The sequence below is a fragment of the Urocitellus parryii genome, chromosome 6, assembly GCF_045843805.1.
Source record: "Urocitellus parryii isolate mUroPar1 chromosome 6, mUroPar1.hap1, whole genome shotgun sequence".
Lineage (NCBI taxonomy): Eukaryota > Metazoa > Chordata > Mammalia > Rodentia > Sciuridae > Urocitellus > Urocitellus parryii.
In genome coordinates this window covers 23,950,997-23,971,672 of record NC_135536.1, presented here as the reverse complement: position 1 = coordinate 23,971,672, position 20,676 = coordinate 23,950,997, and the positions used below count along the sequence as shown (strand labels likewise).

The 20,676-nt window shown below is 37.5% G+C and overlaps 1 protein-coding gene across 16 annotated transcripts in view; it reads left to right on the top strand.

Annotated features, from left to right (window-relative positions):
* Nrxn3 (neurexin 3) overlaps positions 1-20,299 on the top strand; it is a 1,484,695-nt gene extending 1,464,396 nt beyond the window's left edge. For 8 of the 16 annotated variants that reach the window (XM_077800324.1, XM_077800325.1, XM_026401104.2 and 5 more), the window contains one exon: positions 19,998-20,299. In XM_077800324.1, the coding sequence (XP_077656450.1) occupies positions 19,998-20,299 (302 nt within the window). Of the gene's footprint in view, positions 1-19,373 lie in introns of all 16 variants that reach the window. The other 8 variants (XM_077800321.1, XM_077800320.1, XM_077800323.1 and 5 more) reach the window with 2 other exon arrangements.
* Positions 20,300-20,676: the final 377 nt, after the last annotated feature.

The following is a 20,676-nucleotide window of genomic DNA, read 5'->3' as shown; positions in this document are numbered from 1 at the left end:
GAAAAATATGATTCTTTCAACAACTGATTTATGGGTTTTAAAAAATCATTGTTACAGGACCAATGATGGATTAGGATGTGGTATGAGGGAAAATGGTATGGAACAGAAATATTCAGAGAGCACTTGGAATTTAACACTTCAGAAAAATAGCAAAGAAATCAAATAATTTATATTGTTTTAACAGGTAATAATTTGACAAGCTTCTACCAAAGTAATCCTAGAAAAGGCAGAATATCCAAAAAGCATTGATTGTGTAATCCCAAAATCTATGTACTAGAAACTATTAGATAATTTGTGATATGCCAAGATAAATATTACCTTTTTAACATTTCTAGATATGTATGTATGTATGTATGTATTTAAAAGAATGTTGTGTTTCTAATATCTCCTATGTTTGATTCAACACCCAGTGAAATTCAACTCAATTTGACAAATAAGAGAGACTATGACATATTCCGGATCACAGCTGAGACTAGGCTCCACCTGGGACCGGAAGTTCAGTTCTCTTTTTGAACCTTCGGGGACGGAGGTCCACTCTACAACATTTCCAAGTAAAAAATTAAAAAAAAAAAATCAAGTATTTGGAATGCTGTTTCCAAGTCTAACTTTGCACAGGAATTCCTCAGGGCACTTGTAAAAAATACAGAATTTGGCATTTCTTGCCATCTTGCCCTTTTGGGTTTAATAAAAAAATTTTAAAAAATTCTGATTAGTAGCCTGGCTTAGGTGACCTTGAGACCCTGAGACCCTGCCACAAAGTACATCTCCAGTGTCCCTCTGAGTATCAATTCTCACTATGCTATTATGGCTCCTCGGACATAAGAGTGTGACATCAATCTGTAGAGATCTGAGGAACTCAGGTCCCTGGAAGTTGTTTTAAATCTAAAGAGTAGCTTATTTGTAACTTCCCTTATTCACTGAGAACTGAATTTTTCAAACAATAAAACAAGCAAATCTCAACATTTTATTTAAAGGTGGCACTGTGGCTTAATATAAAGCATGGTCATTTGTGGCTATTTGACTTCCAAGTCATAAAACTTGGGCAATTTACTTCGTGTATTGAAGCCCAGGTTTATTGATACACATGATGTAATTCTAATGATGAAGTAAAATAAAATATCTAAAGTACTTACAATATCTGGTAGAGACTAAGTTCCCAATAGTCTTAAAAATATTCCCTCCCAGAAACAGACTCTGTTTAACTAGTGTTTCAACTATGTAATTACAATCTGCATATGAATGTAATTTCTGTTTTCTTTCTCTTCACTCATATTTGCAAGTAAATCACTATGTCAACCATTTGATCATACATCTATCCTAACTAATCTAGACACCAATATATATCAAGCTTTTGGAATAACTAAGTAATTTCCCATACCCCCCAAACTATAGTAGTTTAGTTTTTTTAAAAAAAAATTTAAAAGCTTATGATATGTGTCCTATTTTACAAAAATTAAAAATAAGCTGGGATCTACACCTTGCCCATCCAGAAGAAGTCTTCCCAGTCTTTGTCCCCCTTGTAAACCAGCAGTTTGAGACTCAAGCTAGATGTAGCCGAAACCATAGAGTCATGGTGCATCATGTTTAAGTCAAGGGCATGGCCTTGGGAAAGCTTTATATTTTGTTTGCACAGTATTAAATTCCATTAACTAAGAAAACACCTTGGCTGTATTGATGTTAAAAATACCTCATTCCTTGCAGTGAAGATAGATTTCAGGATAGAAAAAGAGTATTTCAAGATATGATGCATTTCATTGTAATATGTGGTCAAGTTCAGTTATTTCCCTTGGACAATGTACAGAACTTAAGGATCCTGCAGAGAGGAGACAATAGATTTGGAATGTCTGGCTGCTACCACCAGAGAAATACTAGCACATAGATACTGGTCAAAATCCTGGTCATAATAACAGAATAAATGAGTTTTGTTAAAAAACAGAAGCAAAATAAGCCTTCTTGAATAATTTATGAACACAATCATAAAGAATCATGGTACCAGTTGAGGGTAAAATCCCACTGCTGCCCAGTCCTGCTGTCAATGGCTGCAGGGCCTCAGGAGGCAAAGATAACCAAGAATATTTCACTGCTCTGATTACCAGTCCTCCATTAATAATGTGCTGGGCCCTATCCTTCCACTGCCCAGAGACAGCTATCCATGTGGGGCCGCTCTGTGCCTGAATAGTCTGTTTATTATATCTTTAGCCTTCTGCAAGGGAAAGCCTGAGGACACATGGCAGCCCTGGTTTATAAAGGCCAGAATGAGTTAGTGATGTATTTTTCAGGATTTTAAAACCAGCTGTGGATGGGAAGATCCAGTTTGCATTGGAACTGCTAACCAGGACTTGGGGAAATCCCATCTGGTTTAGAGGAGAGCAAAGAAAATAAAGAGAGAGAATGCAATGCTTCCACGATTTGTTTACAAAACATTTACCTGGTACCTTGTGTGAACAAAGCACCATGGGAGGAACTATGGAAGACCCCGTGACAAAGGCACAGTGGCCTCCCTTTGTGGAGTGCTTTCAGGCTGCTTGGAGCATTGTTCCTTCACTCAGCAGTGATTTTCTGAGTTATGCTGTGTGCCTGGCATGCTCTAAGGACAATGGACAATAAAACAAAGTCTTTACTCAGGTGGAACTTGTATTTCAGTGAGAAGGACTACCTATAAATGGGCAAGGGTCAGCTAGTAAATACTGTGCAGAGAATCATGAGTGGACTGTGCAGAGAATCATGAGTGGACAATGTGTAGTTGGTTATCAGGCTACTACTTTACTTGGGAAGTCCTGGGGGGCCTCTGTGAGGAAAGCAAGTGCAGGAGAGACCTGGATTTTGTTCTCCATCTCTGTTTCTTGGACTTTTTTTTTTTTTTTTTCAAAATTCTACATAGAAGTGAAATCAGGCAATGTTTTTCTCTCTGGCTTATTTCACTTGACATAATGTCCTCTAGGTTCATCTATCATGTAAGAATAGCAGGATCTTGTCCCTTTATTTATTTACTTATTCTCATTAGGTATATATGATAGCAGAATGCATTTTGATTCATTGTACACAATTGCAGGACAAGTTTTCATTTCTCTGGTTATACATGATGTAGCGTCGCACCACATGCAGTCACACATGTACCTAGGGTAATGATGTTCATCTCATTCCGCCATCTTTCCTGCCCCCATACGCCTTCCCCTCTCCACCCTCCCCTTTGCCCAGTCTCAGTTCCTCTATGACCCAATGCCCCCCAATATGGATCAGCATCCACTTATCAGAGAGAACATTCAGTCTTTGGATGTGGGGGATTGGCTTGACTTCACTTAGCATGATATTCTTCATGCTCCCTTTTTAAGGCTGAATAATATTACATTCTATATACGGTTTTTATTGTTTTGTTTGTCCATTTATCTGTCAAGGGACAGATAGGTTGCTTCTATGTGTTTGTTATTTTCAATAATGCTGCAAGGAAATGAGGGAGGGTTTACAAAGTGGTGAGTTCATTTCCTTTGGGTATACACCCATTAGAGGAATTGCTGGGTCATATAGTAAATAATTCTATTTTCAATTTCTTTGCAGATCCTCATCCTGTTTTCATGTAGATTATTTTCCATAATCTACATTCAGGCCAACAATATACAAATATTCTCTTTTCTCCATGTTGTCACCAACACTTCCTATCTGATCTTTTTAATAATAGCCATCCATTTGGGTATGAGGTGATATTTCACAGTGGTTTTGATTTACATTAGTGATGATTAGTGATATTGAATGTCTTTTTTATACTTGTTACCTATTTTTATGTTGTCTTTACAGAAATATCTATTCAGGTCCTTCCTCCAATTTTTAACTGTGTTGTATGTTTCCTTGCTATTAAGTTGCATAATTTCTTTATAAATTTTGGATATTAGATTCTTTAGGTATATGCTTTGTAAATCGCTTTTCACAATCTGTAGATTGCCTTTCCATTTCGTCAATTGTTTGTTTTGCTGTGCAAAAACTTTTTAGTACCTTGCATGTGTCTTCAAGAATACTCTGGATTCAGTATGGAGAAGGGATTTTAGGGAGTCAAAAGTGGAAGTGGGAGATCCTGTGGGAGGCTCCTACAGAATCCAAACAAGGGACTATGGTGACTTGCACTAGAATCTGGGTAGAAGACACTGGAGAAAAGGGAATATGGAGGGAATTTGCTGAAGGAATCTGTTGCCAAGGTAGAGTGAACAAGACCTCCTGGAGCACTGGGTATCTGAATGGGATTTCAGGCAGGGACTGAACTAGAAAGACCAATTCAGAACTGTATACCTGAGTCAATCCTGAGAGAGGAGGAATCCTAGGGAAGGCAGTAAAATAATTCAGAAGGCAGTAAAATAATTCAAGGTACCTCTTAGATAGTAAAGTGGAGTACAAGGATGGATACAGAACCTGAAAATCTGAAGGGAGTTTTAAATTCAAAGACATCATCCTATAGATGGCATTTAAAGCCCAGAGGCTGGATCACCTGGAAAATTAAAAAAGCCTAGGGCTAAGCCTAGGACTAGCTAAGAGAGGGTGAGATGAGGGAGGGACCAGGGCAGGACAAAACTCAGGGCAATCTTATACTATTCATGCTAAATGAAGAAAATGTTTCAGACAAAACTTCATTTCTGACTGGCACACAGCTGACTTTTCTTTCTTTCTTTTTTAAATACCAGGGATTGAACTTTGAACTTTTCTTTGATACTAGGGATTGAACTTTTTTTTTTTTTTTTTTTTTTGATACAAGGGATTGAACTCAGGGGCACTTGACCACTCAGCCACGTCCCCAGCCCTATTTTATATTTTATTTAGAGACAGGGTCTCACTGAGTTGCTGAGGCTGGCTTTGAACACAGAATCCTCCTGTCTCAGCCTCCTGAGCAGCTGGGATTATAGGCATGTGTCACTACACCCAGCTCAGGTGACTTTTTAAGTTGATAAAATAAGTATTTCACATGACCTCTAATAATATTATGAGAGCCTAATAGTTTGCAGCTAACAAGGGCATATGTAAGCCCTAAACTCCACACAGAAATAAGGCCAACAACAGAGGATCAGTGGCTAATTTCATACCCATTTTACATTGCTTTTTCTCTGTTTCGCCTTATAAAGATAATTCCCTCTTGATTTAAGAAATTAGTGTCAGGAAGAATAGCTTTTTGAACTGTCCCCCGACATTCCAAAACAAAGCTCCAAGTATTGTCAAGCTGTTCTAATTTTGTAATTCTTTTCAAATAAATACATATTGAAGACCTATGCTGTGCCCTGCTGAACAGATTAAAAAACACAAAATAAGCATAAAGATTGGACCTGTGCATCAAGGAGCTTATGATTACCCCGGGTGGGGAGAGGCTTACTTAGACTAATACCTGATTAGCATTAAAACAAAATGAGAAGAAGAATATTAATTCCTAGCAATTTCTTAAATGGATTTTCTCTTTTGTGTTCTTAACTAGTATTAACACTTTGAGGAGGAAAGAACTAAAATACTACCTTGACCCTTTCGTTGGCTCATGTTCTCCTATTACCCTACAATTCCATGTCTGTTGGGATATCTAAGGGATTGGATGAGATTTCTCCCTGGCATGGCATCCCCCTTGGTTGCTTCAGTAGTACCAAGTATGCTGAGTTCACACAATAGAGCTTTTATAGAATATGGTATATGAATATAGTATTTGAACCGAATGTTTTTATAGTTTCCAAAGGAATTATACTTAAGCCACACTTGTGAGTTGGGGAAGATGGATGTCTTTGTGATTTTATAAATAAGGAAAGTGAAGTCCCTCTGCTGGGGATGAGAGACAAGCGAATGTTCTTCACATATTGGGTAGAGGACAGGAGTTCATTACCAGATCTGTTCTCTTACCATCCGGTGGATTTATTCTTATGGCAACATGTCTAAATAAGACCTCTTTCAGAGCTTAACTCTAACCTGCAGGAAGAGTGAAATGAAGCAATTATGAAATCACATGCAGAAATAACAAAAGGATACCATTTAAAGAACTAAGCCTTAGAAACAGCAGTATTGGAAGGGGTTCAGAGAAAAGTTGGAAAGAAGTAGCAATAACGTCTGTTTTTGTAAGGTTTAGGATTGAGGCTATTCTTGTTTGTTGGATGCTGAAGTACTTAAAATACTAGTCTGGATTGCCTGGGACTCAGCCTCTTCTGTTGAATGTCAAACCCTCATTTTCCAACTAACTGGCTTGGAAGACAATAGTAACAAACATTTAAAAAGCTCTTTAGAATTGATAAGTACTTTCACATTCAAAATCTCATTAGTTGTGCAAATCTACCCTGTGTGGTAGATTAATTGACTTGACGTTATAATCTGTACATCACACATGAGGAGACAAACTCAGAGAGATGAATCCATTTGTTCAGTGTTCAGTGTCCTAACTAGCTGCATGCAATACAATTCAGACCAGAACTTAGGTCTCCTAACTCTAAAGTCTCTAGAACAGATAGGTTTTAGGCATAAGGTGAGCGACTGTGTTCATGCAGAACTTGTGTGCTTTCATGGAAGCTACAGGCTAGTATTGAAGTAAAAGGGTAAGCAATCAAATAGAGTAATTTAGTGTCATCCATTTTCTCATTCAATAAAAATAAAAATTCACGTGATTACTAGAATTTTAGTAGGACAAAATAAAGGCAGGCAAGCAAGACACTGTTTTTTGTTTGTTTACTTTGTTTTGTTAATGTTTTCATTTTTTGGAAAGCAGAGGCATACTCAAGGAAGAATGCAGTCCATCTCCAGAATGAGAAACAGACAGCGAGATACTATTCTTCACCTTAAGTTGTTTAGGGTCTAGTTGATATGGAGAAAGAAATAAATTAATTGCAGTGGAGTGTTGTATCAGTATAAAATCTGTGTAGGGTCACAAAAATGAATGGACATTGTGGGACAGAATTAAGTGAAAGTTGATATGAATGTAGTGAGCAAAGCCATTCGTTGAAGGCCCTTCCATATCTAAACGTTCTTCTCTCTTACCCAACTTTAAAATGGATACTGACTTTGGTAATGCTTTCTCTATTCTTATCTACTTCCTTAAATTTGAAGAGTTGCTATAAATTGAGCAGGCAGATCATTAATGCAGCCCTAAGGATTGGGGTTGATGGTACCCTGGGCTCTCTTCTCCATTTCGGAAGTTTAGTTTATAGTAATTACGAGTGGAAAGTGAATCGGAGAACAGATAATGCATGAATTTATTACTTGTGTCACATTGTGTTCAGTGACTTTAAAAATATATATATATTTTATTTCAGGCATGGTGGCACACACCTATAATCCCAGCAACACATAAGGTTGATGCAGGAAGATTGCAAGTTAAAGCTAGCCTCAGCAACTTAGTGAGACCTTGCCCCCTGCCTCAAAATGAAAGTGAGGGAAGTAGGGGGTGGGTGGTGGGGGCTGGGGAAGTTGGAGGTGGGGGAGTGGGGACTAAGGGAGATGGGGGTTGGAGGGAGTGGGGAGGGGGTCATGGGAGGAAGGAAGGAAAGAAAGTAAACAGAAGGAAAAGAAGGAAGGAAGAAAGGAAAGGAAGGTGGGTCAGTCAGGACATGTACTCAGTGGTTAAACATCCCTGAATTTAATCCCTGTTACCATAAATAAATAAATAAATAAATAAATAAATAAATAAATAAAACAATTTAGAAACAAATACCAAGTATAGAATATGCTCTTTCACTCTTTCTCTGAGCACCACACTGTGTCTGGGGAGGAAGTTGTGAGAAGTCAAGATATGGGCAGAGCTCATTTTGAATGGCAGATGACAGCCATCTTTATAATCCTGGTGTCCACATCCACCGGATTCAGGATTTCTCACCTAAGCTAAACTGTGGTTCAGAACTGAGTCATTGAGTCTCCCAGAACAATCCCTCCCTTTGCCCCATGGACACATAAAGTTGCAACCAATGAAAATATGTTTGTACACTTCATAAGAAGAACAGATAAGTAGGATTTTCTTGTATATTTGATGCCAAAGTCTTAAAACTCCTCCTTTATATATTTGTTCTCCTGACACCTTTCTCAGCTCCCCCCTGATTTTTAAGCTTTTCTCCTCTGGTGTTGCACTCATCTTAAAATAGGCCCCTCTTCTTTTCTCTCTGATATTTTCCCTGAGAAATTTAAAATCCATAATGTAATGCACAGTAATGCATTGGGGCCTTCCTTTGAGACCTCTCCTGTACACTGAAGTCAATGTCCTCTAACAGGCAAGACCCCAGGAGAGGTGGGTTTTGCAAGTTACCATAATGAAGTCTGACCAGTGTAATTTCATCTGACTACGTTTGTTGTTCTTAAAATCTTGATTTTACATTTAGATGGGGCTATTAGGACATGGTGGGATAAAAAATGGTTGCATCAAAATATGCTGTTTCAAAGCAAATTATTGCATTATTTGTTCTCAATGGCAAATATAAACCTAACACTTTCTTAACACTTCCTGGAGTCATAAATGCATAAGATGCTCATAGTGATAATAAAAAAAAAGCATAGACAGCTAATGAAAGATGATATGGAGCTATAGTAATGTGATTATGTATCTTACATTAGATAACAAAGAACCTTTATACATGTGAACTAAAGTTTGACTTATATTATAAAAATGTGTGCACACTATATCCAAACTGTGTTGGCTTTATTTGAAACTGTGGCTTCCATGGGTTTAAAAAATATGTACATGATTTTATTTGCAAAGTGACACCCCTAAATTTTAACATGTTCAATTGTTTAAACTAGTGATTTCCAGGATGTAAATAGTATTCTACTTGTAAGAGATTTAAAACAGGCAATTTTGAAATAGGTAAATTACTCAGTGGAAACTGTAGGGGACCCAAATTGCTGATACATCTTCCTCAAAACACCTCTCATTATCTAAGAGGAGAATGCATTGGAAGTATCTTATTCTTGAAGTCTCACACTTAGATCAGTTATGTTCCCTGCTTTCAAAAGTTGCCTATGAAACAAAAAGCAGTTCATGTAAATGCATCAAAACTAACTTTGTTCTTTAGAAGTCATCGGATGCCTTATGAGACCATCCAAGCATTTAGAGGGATTTTCTCATATAATAAAATTCAACATTAAGAGTATAATTATTCAAAAAAAATTCAACTAAATGGCAACAAGGGTTTTTCTTTTCTTATATTATTGGGATTTTTGTTTCTTCTTTTAAAACTTTCCAGCTGCCCTTTGTGAAGTTCCCAGAATAATGATTAACATTATTAAACCAGAGACTAAAAATCTTGGTACGGACTGACCCATGGGGACACATTACTACAATTATTTTTAAATAAAACAATAAAAGGGGCGTCTCACAGGGGGAAAAGTTGGACTCATCTTCAAATTTTATTCTATTTGTCAAAGTCACCCGAAAGAGTTCTTAGGAGTGGCTGGAATTGGCTGTCAGAACCAAGTGCTCTCAAGTGTCTTGCCTTTGTGGTTTGCCTACCCGGGTTTCCCAGTCCTTGGTTGAACATTGATGTTCTTACAGGGATAAAATATTGAATAAAATTCTAGTAATCTCTTCCAGTAGAGGCAAAGGCCATTTCTAGAAACTCCTTCCCCTTGTACCTTCTACAGTATCTTCCTCTCACTTCACACACACATACGTGCACACACACACTGCACACACACTGTGCCAGCATACTCTCTCCTCCTTTCCTCCATGTAGTATTATTTTCTAGATGACTGGCACAGTTTTTCTCAATGCATTTCAGTAAACCATACTCATTTTATGATTATCCTATAGTTTATACATTCTGATCCTGTTCTCCTTTTGAGTGGAGAGAAGTTTCAACACTATTACAAAAAAAAAAAAGTATTGGTTATTCCTTCATTTATCAGGCATATTTTAACAGCCTATTTTCATGCGTGGTGCTCTGTCAGTTTGACAAAACCCAACAACACACACACAAAGCAATGTGAACGATCATTCCTCTATGCCTTACAAAATATGCCTTCTAAGGCCATGAATGAATATGAGGTAAGTGTCCTAAAGCATAACTCAACAACTTGAATATATTTTGATAGCAGTTCATATCACTATAAGCTCTTCTCCAATCTCGAACACACACATGTGTGCACATACACACACACACACACACATGCCTACATGCACAGACACCCATGAACCTCCCCATTCTTTCTTTCCCATTGGAAAGAAGCCCAGGGATGTCCTTCACCCCTACTGGAAAGGCATGAAATAAAGCATAGTACCTTCCTCTCGTCCCCAAATTGATTTTGTGTTGCTGATTCCTCCCTACCACTAACTTGCTGTTCTGTTATTCTATTTTCCCTAAATGCAACTTACTTTAAGCATGTGTTAACTTGATTGACCTTCCTACAGTGAAAGGATAATAGACAATGACCCATTTGTCAGTCTAGCCCCTTGCTTCTCTTTAAATGTCTACTTTTGACGTACATCCAGACTGCACGCCCTTTTTATTTTTTTAAAAAAGTGAAACCAAAAGTAAAATGCTTTTTGAAGAAAAATGCAAAATTTGTTTTTAATTTTGGCTATCACAAAATGGGGAATCAATAATCCAGTAAAAACAAAGTGAAAAAAAAAATAAGAAATAACGTGTCCCCGACAGCTCTGTCTGTGCCTTTTCCAGCGTGTGCATCTGGTTGTTCATCTCTGAAAATGTATGAAATACCTTTTTCTTTAAACTTCTTATTTTTTTAATTTCTCCCTTCTTGTTTGGGAATTAAGTGCTTTTTGTATTATATATATCTATCTATACATATATATATATATATCAATCAATGTATTTCTTTTTAACTGCTAGTTCTTTATCTTAGATTTGGATTTATCCAAAATTATGAGGAAAAAAGTTATGAATTGTTTTCTGCAATTTTTCCCACTCCCTCTTTAAATGTGGAACAACTTCAGCTGCAGAATCCTCACATCCACATCTTTCAGATTAGCCAGCCTCATTTCCAATCGTGCTGTGCACAATATGGGTGGTGTAGGAAGACAGATGGCATCAGACTATACCATCTCTGTACAGGGGAGTAATTAGTGGCCCAGCACGTGGGCTCCCTAAGAGGCACTGCCTTTCAGTCACCTCTGCTGATCCCTAAACCCCCAGATCTAGATGGGGCTGTGTGGCTGCCGGTGAAGTTGTTCAACTTGAATGCATAAATCTAGTCTTCTTGTTTTTGCTTTGAACTTTTTGATCATGATTATTAGTATTATTATTTTATGTATTTGGCTATTTTGAGTAGGAAGAAAAGTTTAACATTTCTATGATTTGAAAATCTTATAATGAAACTGTAATGATTTTTTGGAGTAATTGCATGTTGAAGAAGTTGCAGCTTAGGGTGTGTGAGATTGTCAGTGTTAGAGTTCTGTTCTTTATTTCCATAGATGGGCATGTGTAGGCTCATTTGTTTTTGTATATTGCCCATCCCTTCCTTACAGCCAGAAGCTCTAATGCAGCTAGATCACTCCGTGCCGCCCTTACATGGACATGGCGACTCACTTACACATTTACTCCTCTCATCTTCATCTCCTGTGTAGTGCACTCATAGACACGCCCCTCCCCCTCTGCATCTTCCCTTCCCATAATCCCCCTTTCTTTAGCATTGTTAAAATTTATGTGCTGTCATCCATTCCCTTAAATTTAAAAAATTCTAAACTTTGTGAAAAAGACAAGAAAGTTAAATATATGTCTGAAAAATCTATACCGATGCAGAAATTCATTCAAAACCCTGTAGATACATAGATTTTTTTTTAAAGACAAAATTTTTTTAAAAGAAAATTTTTCAATCATAGCAATCGGAATTATTTTAAAATCAAAATCAATGCCCTCCCAGACCCCCAAAGTAAAAATTTGTTTAAGTGCAGATTTTTTTTTCTTTTCATGTTATGTGGTGTGGATGTATGTGTTGTTACCTCCCTGTATCATCCTGTTGTAAATTATTATATTTGAAAAATTAGACATTTTGCTCAAAAGTTTTTAAGAAATGACAACAACAACAAAAAAAAAAGCAAGTTACAAGAATGTGACAATTCTATTTGTCCAAGAGCATTCTTACACAACTTTCTTTTGTAAATTTTTCTTTCATGCCAAAAAACATGCGGGCAATTTGTTGATGTAAGTTGACTATGAATTAATATGGTATGCTTTTCTTTTTTAATTTGAATTATTTTGCTTTTATGGAAATGATTCCTTTCTTTTTATTTTCCAAAACAGCCTCTATTTTTCATTCGCTTTGACTTTTTTTTGTTTTTGTACTGTGAATGCCTTGATGTTATTTGCTGTTCTTCCCTTAACTTACTTTGCGAAGTTTATTTTATTTTCTACTATATGATTTTGAAAATTATATTAAGTATTTTATTTTATTTCATTTGCATCTATTTGCTTAATTTTCAGTTATATTTTGCACTGAACTGCTTCTAATAATCAATGTGAATTGCACTCTTATTAGAAGAGGGTGGACACAAAGTCCTTACAACCCATAGAAAACCGAGCCTCTTTGCAGGGACTTCTTTTTACTACCAACTTTAAAACCTTGACAGTATTGGTAGCTCCACAGTCGGGTAGTAAAATTGGCTACAGCAGATGGGAGGCCTATACCCCAAAGGGAAAAAAAAAAATGAGTCAAGTTAACTCCAAGTGTTATCAGTGGTAATTTCATCCTTAATTTAATTCCTTAGAAAACATTCAGGCAAATCAGTCCTTTATTTTATTTTCTTTCAGCAAAGGGGAAATAAGGTACTCTCAAGCGATTATGGTAGTTTGGTTTTCCAGGATTATGCTATCCCCATCACCACAGGCTACAAAATCAATTTTACTGAGAATAAAGACATAAAGAATCCCAGGTGTTTAGAGTGTTGTACTGATATCAGTGCCTCCTAATGTATTAACAAACTTCTGGCAAAAATGCATGCACACACACTCTCACACATGAATGCACACATACCCTCACACATGAATACACACACATGCACATACATACAAAAAACTCACACATATAAACACATACCCATAAAGAACATATAAGCATACACATAAGTACACACACTCACACATAAAATACATACATATAAGTACATATAAGTATGCACACAAGGGACAGGGGTTGTGACCCAGCGGTGGAGCGCTTGCCTAGCACATGTGAGACCCTGGGTTCAATCCTTAGCATCATGTAAAAATAAATAAATAAAATAAAGGTATTGTGCCCAACTACAACTAAAAAATAAATATTAAAAAAAATAAGTACACACACAAATACACACATACACACTGAGAAAAGGCACCAACACACACACTCTCTCTCTCTGCCTCTCTCCTTTTTTTCTATTAATAGTTGCCATATTTTTCCTCAAGAATTTGATAAGGTAAGCTTTAAAAGGATCAATATTCTATCAAGGAGAATCAGAGAAATGTTCATATCTAAAATTTTACTTAGAAAATATTTCAGGTAGGTACCACTATTGTTTGTAACTCTAGGGAGAGAATATTCCCTGACCTTCAGGTTATTTGGATCAATGCTAACACACACACACACACTTCAAGAACTTGAGGATGGGTAAGAAGCAGTATACAATCTTTTTAAAAGAAGTTACTTGTTTTAATTACAGACATCAAAGTTACCTGAAACTATTATAGAACTAAATGGTGGCTAATACATAGGTTTCCACTCAGCAGTTTTTGATTGTTTGCTTTTGTTCTTTTTAGCACACTGGGGATTGAACCCAGCTAGGCAAGCATTCTACTGCCTAGCTACATCGCTAGCCACTGCAACTCAGCAGTTTTAATGAATGGACTCTATCTCAGTTCATGTGATTTTGTGTTGTTCAACATGTTAAATAATATCGCAGGTTTAAAACATGGAATTTCCTAAATAGGCTGTTAATTTGCCTAATTGTATCAAAAAATTTTGTTTCTGTTGAAGAAGGGTCAATTAATAAATGGCCATTTTTAAAACTATGAGATCTTTGAAAGATCATAAGTCATCCCTCACACTTTATGTTTAAAATAGCCTCAATAACCTAGGCCTTAAATATTCGTATCTCTACATTAAGCATGAAGCCATTACATAAAAGTTACAAGAAATTGATCAATTATTTAGTTATTATTGGTCAAAATGTTAATAAAAGTTAACAATGGTAGAAACCAGAATTTCTGAGGAGCCATAGGTACTGTGCTAAGGTGTTACTATGCAATGGTTTGAGGTAGGTAGGCTATGTTATTATTATCATTACCATTTTATTTAGAGTTTAAGATACTTGACCAAAGTCATATGGCTAGTAAGCAGTAAAATTTTGACAGCAAACTGAGTCCAATTGAATACTCAACTTGGCATTCTGTATTTTATGATGTATAATTATATCAAGAGCTGTGGCTTTTTTTCCCCTGGTAATATGTTAAAAAATAAATTTGTTCAGAGTCAAACATATTTCAGGCAAACCATTTGTTTGGATGGAGAGAGAAGAGTGATGTTCTACTTAGAAACTCTCATTTTGTTAAAATAAGTTAAGCCTTCAGAGACATTTGAGGGGTTTTTTGGTGTCTTTTCCCCAAGTACTGGCCATGTTTGTCTATAACTATTTTTTTTAAACCTTTGAACAGCTAATTTGGTGGGGGAAAGAATGATTTCTCAATTGTAGGTAGCTTTCCAAGTAGAGAATTAGAATAATGCAAATAAGAAAAGAAGGCAAAGGACCCAAGTACCTACAACAGAAATTCAAGGAGTTGGAGCACGGTGTCTTTCGGAGTCCCACTGTTCAGTGCATTGTGTTTGGAGTTTCCTGAGTGCTCAGACTCAACCATCTCCAGAGAGGTAGAGGCTGGAGCTGCATGGAGACTTCATGCTGGTCTTTTTTTTTTTTCAGGTGACCCACTACATTTACCATCACCCACAACATCCTCACAGTTCACAAGAGTTCTATTAAATTTTTAATACGCTGTCTTTTTCGATGGCAGAGAGCCCCTTTTGCTAGATATCAGCCCTAGAGGCATGAATTATATATCTATAAATACACTCATAAAGCAAAAAAGCAGGACAGCCTTTGGGGCTAAAATAGACCTTTTATATCTCTAGTGATCTCTCTAGTTTAAAGGAAATCACAACTATGTTAAAAAAAAAGTATATATATTCCCAATTTAAAAATTCTAAATTTAAGTTATATAGATGGTTCTTATTCTAAACCAAAGAAAAATTCTGAGAGTGATATAGGAAATTAGGATTTTGATAGATTCTAGGTTTCATATCCCTCTGCTTATAACCCTTTGTGACATTAGGTTCATTGATTATGTGAATACTTGTGTAAGTATGGATACATGGCTGATCACTAACTCTACCTATAGTCTCTGCACAATGAAAAATAATTATTGTCAGCCACACCAACATTTCTGAGTGTAGTCACTTTGGATTACACAAATATACAAAAAGTCATAATTAGCCCCCCAAAAAAACTAATTCTATGAGGATCTAATAGAGGGAGAAATATACTGCTCATCTCTCTATCACAAATGACATATGCCCCTAGACCCTCCCCCAAGTACAGTTGTCATGAAGGGTTGGTCCTGTGAATACTCAAGTCCCTAGTGTAAAACAACATAATAAGTCAGTAATGTGCGCTTGTTGTCCCAGCTACTCATGAGGATGTGGCAGGAGGATCTCTTGACCCCAGGAGTTCATTGCAAGCTTCTGGGAAATATAGCAAGATCCCCTTCCCACTACCCTCTCAAAAAAATAAATAAATAAATAAATAAAGAAGGTACAGAGTTTGTACCTTCTTTTTATAATGTATGCATACCTTCCTTAGATTTAAATATTCTCTAGGTTATTTTAGGGAATAATGACCAGAAAAAAATCATCTGCACATGTTCAGTACAGTCACAATTTTTTCTTAAATATTTTCTGTCAGCACATATTTTTATTCTTGGATATGCAACCCACAGATACAGAGGGCTGACTAAACTATAATCACCTTAAATCTTAGATATAGAATTTTATATTAAAATTTATTTTATATTTGTTTAGACAGTTTTCATGTTTAAAACTCTCTAAAGTTTTCTACCTGTTACTATAATTCTCATTTGTAATAATGATCCTTGCATCCCAGGCAACTTCATTTTAAAATAGAAGCACTCTGCCAATTCCTTGAGATGTCAGGAAAGGAGAGTTATAAATACTTCTCCAATTTCATTGATTAAAGACCAGAGTAATTTGGGCTCCAATTTTCCCAACAGAAGGCATAATTTATCATTTTTTTATCACTAATGCCAGGATTAATAACAAAATGGCAGGGCTGGGGATGTGGCTCAAGCGGTAGCACGCTCGCCTGGCATGCGTGCGGCCCGGGTTCAATCCTCTGTACCACATACCAACAAAGATGTTGTGTCTGCCAACTAAAAAATAAATATTAAAAAAAAGGTAAATAAAATTAAAAAAAATAACAAAATGGCAAAGAAAATGGAGAGTAAGTCCATTTTAGTTTTAAAATAAAATCATTTCAATCTGGGGCTCCTCTATTTATAAATAAGCAAGCTTCAGAACCCTCTTTCTGTACTGTTGTGAAATACATCTTACTATGTTTCTAAATCCAATAGAAATGCCTGTATTAGAGTGTTTGAATGAAAAAGAAATATCAATTCAACTGCAGAGTGAGCAGTTTGTAGATTCTGGAAAATTTTAAACAACAAAAACTCTGTGAAGCTTTAGCTAGGATGGAAGAGAGAGAAAACAAACCAAAAACAAACAACAACAACTACTAAACATCCAATTTAAGACTCCAGTTGGGTATTACAGATGGTACACTAAAATTGCAAATGAATGCCACTCTGTAATCATGAAGATTGGAATCTCCATCTCACTTAAAGAGACACTAGCTTCCTACCCAACATTTTATGTAAATTATTTATACCAGGTCTTTGCCTCCCAATAGATCAGTTATCCCCTGTCCTTTAAGCCAGTTTCTTCTTTGCTGACTCTACTTTGGGGTACATTTTGACTTGGTCACAAGGAACAAATGACTCTTGGTATTTATCCCTGGAAAAACCTACATGTTCAACCTTTGTTCTAGTTAAACTGGAGTTTTAAAAAACTCCTGTCTTGTCCTCTGATGACAAGTAAAACCATTCCTAAGAAATCACTAGGAGACCTTTAAAAGATTGTATTGGCCTTCATTTCTTTCTTATTGATGCTCACCTCCTACTCAAACACTGTACTCCTCCATATTTCTTTCACTTTAAATATACAACTAGGTGCCCCCTACCAGAAAAATAGTAAGAAAAAAAAGTTTGTTCAGGGTTAGTTTTAGGTCTAGTTTACCTTTAGGGCACTGCGCTCCAAATCCCATTTATAAAAACTAGCAAAGGTGTATAAATTATGCATCAACCAAGTCTCAAGGCATATGAATTATATATGTTCACGACTTAAAAAAAATAGGCATTCTAGTCCAGTAAAGCACGTCTTATCTCTGGCAAACCTGAAAAGATCATTTAACTCAATAGTTTCAAACTCTGAGCACTAGAATAGATGCTTGGGTTTAAGGAAGGAACCACAGACCATGTTGAGATTCTCAAAAAGGATATTTTATGTCCCCATATACAGTAAAAATATCGAATAGGCCAGAGATGTTACTACAACATTCTGTCGTCCTCTCCCTTCCAAATGACACATATTATATACATGATCATCTCCCTCCCCTACTCAGGAGGCCATTTCCTTTTCTTCTCAGGAGGCCATTCTCCTAGCACATCTGAAAACTCTTCAATTTAGATGCAGTAGTTCTAATTGAGATGCCAGAAATATTTGAAGATACAAGGTATGGAAAACTGAGTAGGAGAGTTCTAATTTGTGAATCAGTCCTTAAAGGAATAACCCTAGAAGACTGTAAGCTCAAAGATCTGGCCCTTTGGTACATCCTTTGAATTTGAATTGGCAGTATTTAGACAGTGCAAATCCTTATCTGTGTTTGTCACTGGTGAAAGAGGACAGACACCTCAGCAATAGTCATGTCTATTAATAGATGCTCACCATTGGCCATTCCATCCCCGTATGGTTAGTAATTACCCAGGGCAGAATATACAAGAGTGAACACACGATAGCATTATGCCAGTTGACAGCTTAGAGAACAAGCCCATAAAGAAGCCATCAATGACAATATCATATTAGGATCTCTTCCTTCTTAACTATTGCAACTAAGTGATAGTTGGAATAAATTATTCTGGAATAAATTCGGTGAAGAGACATGACTTTTTAAAATCCTTCCTCTGCTTAGAAAATAACATTACAAAGATATGCAAAAGAGACCTTGATTATTTCGCTTGTAGGTGAATAATCTTGGGCTTAGAGTTAAGCGAGCAACTTTCCTTGAAAAATACTTCTGGTGCCCATGATTTGCCAGGCACTGTGATTTAATGAACTGTTCTGAACTTTCTTTCCTTAGTCCACATGTTTATAAGTGCAATATGCTTTTGCCACTCTAGTAAAGAATCACCAATTTAAAAACACAGTGTGCTAAGTCAACATTTCTGAATCTAATGTCAGTTTCCAGCAAGTCATGGATATGGAGACTGGGTGTTTTTAAAATCTAGTTTCCAGCTCAGCATATATTGCATATAGCTTAAAAGCAGTGCATAAACATATATTAGATTAATGCAAGGCAAGTTTTCATGTAACAGGGGAACTTCTGGAAAAGCATAGTTCAAATGAGGTTATTAGATGAAAACATTGAACCTTTTGCAAATCCCTGTCGCTTAGCTTACAGCAAATGAGAACTGCAATTAAGAAGTGTTAGAGTCAAATACTCCCATGCCTTAGGCATGTAATATATTTTATGTGTTCTTTTCCCTGTTTAAAAAAAAGTGTGAAATAAAAAGTAGTAACTTCAGAAAATACTATGAATTCTTATGTCCCTTGATCTTGGACTCTGTCTCAGTAATCTGAACAGTGGGTCATTTCCATTCCCAGGAGAGCAAGTAAGTAAAGACTCAAGAAGGCAGTAAAGAAATGTTATATGCACATTCACAAATCCACAAATCAAACACACAGTGTGTGTGCACCCACCCCACACACACACTTTTGATAGCCTGTCAGTATTTGTAATAGTATAATTGAAAGTCATCACCTCCTGAGCAGATCCTGGAAACAGCATATTTGAATTCTATCCAAATAATGACTTGAGAGTATCTTTAAAATCTATGTCCCCAATATAAGGATATTGGGTTTGGGTGATCAGAGGAATAGAAGGGGCTCTAGGTCAGCCTAAAACGCTTTAGGCTACAATCCCAAAAGATCCCTATGTGGATCCGGGCCCTTTTATTGTAAATTCAGAGGCATCTCCTATTACTGCATTCATGAAGAGTGACTGCAGCTTGTGTTTACACTTGTACTAATTCTGTTTTTCTTTTTCTTTTCACTCCCAGGAGGTGAATTAGTTATCCCTCTTCTTGTAGAAGACCCTTTAGCTACCCCTCCTATTGCTACTCGTGTACCTTCCATTACACTCCCCCCTACCTTCCGCCCCCTCCTCACCATTATTGAGACCACCAAAGATTCCCTGTCCATGACCTCTGAGGCGGGGTTACCTTGCTTGTCGGACCAAGGCAGCGATGGTTGTGATGATGATGGCTTGGTGATATCTGGGTATGGCTCAGGGGAAACCTTTGACTCTAACCTGCCCCCTACTGATGATGAAGATTTTTACACCACCTTCTCCTTGGTAACAGATAAGAGTCTTTCCACTTCAATCTTCGAAGGTGGCTACAAAGCACATGCGCCCAAGTGGGAATCCAAGGACTTTAGACCTAACAAAGTCTCCGAAACTAGTAGGACTACTACCACATCTTTGTCCCCTGAGCTGATCCGCTTCACAGCTTCCTCCTCGTCTGGGATGGTGCCCAAATTGCCAGCTGGCAAAATGAATAACCGTGATCTCAAACCCCAGCCTGATATAGTCTTGCTTCCGTTGCCCACTGCCTATGAGCTAGACAGCACCAAACTGAAGAGCCCACTAATTACTTCCCCCATGTTCCGTAATGTGCCCACAGCAAACCCCACGGAGCCGGGAATCAGACGGGTTCCGGGGGCCTCAGAGGTGATCCGGGAGTCGAGCAGTACAACAGGGATGGTCGTCGGCATTGTGGCTGCTGCCGCCCTCTGCATCTTGATCCTCCTGTACGCCATGTACAAGTACAGGAACAGGGACGAGGGGTCCTATCAAGTGGACGAGACGCGGAACTACATCAGCAACTCGGCCCAGAGCAACGGCACGCTCATGAAGGAGAAGCAACCGAGCTCGAAGAGCGGCCACAAGAAACAGAAGAACAAGGACAAAGAGTATTACGTGTAAAGGCGATGACACCGGGGAGAGACCTGGATTTCCAACCGATTTCTTTCCACATCCACATTGGAATACTTTGACAGGGAGACGTGACCGGTGTCAGAACTGTTCTGAGACGGGGTATTCCATGACCATGGTGGGGAAAACCATTTTTAAAAGGACACACACCGAGAGGGATCTATGGACCGAGTTCCCCCCGGGGGCTGCGAGGGTCAGCCCGGGCTGGGAGACGGAAGGTTCTCTCGGCCCTGCTGTATCATAAAGCACACGCCCAGAGCCCCGTGCGCTCCGGGGGGCTCCACCACGGCCGCGGACTCGCAAGCTCCCTCCTCTCCAGGACCTTTTACGAGAGGTACAAGACTTCATGGCTTACTTGTTCCATAACT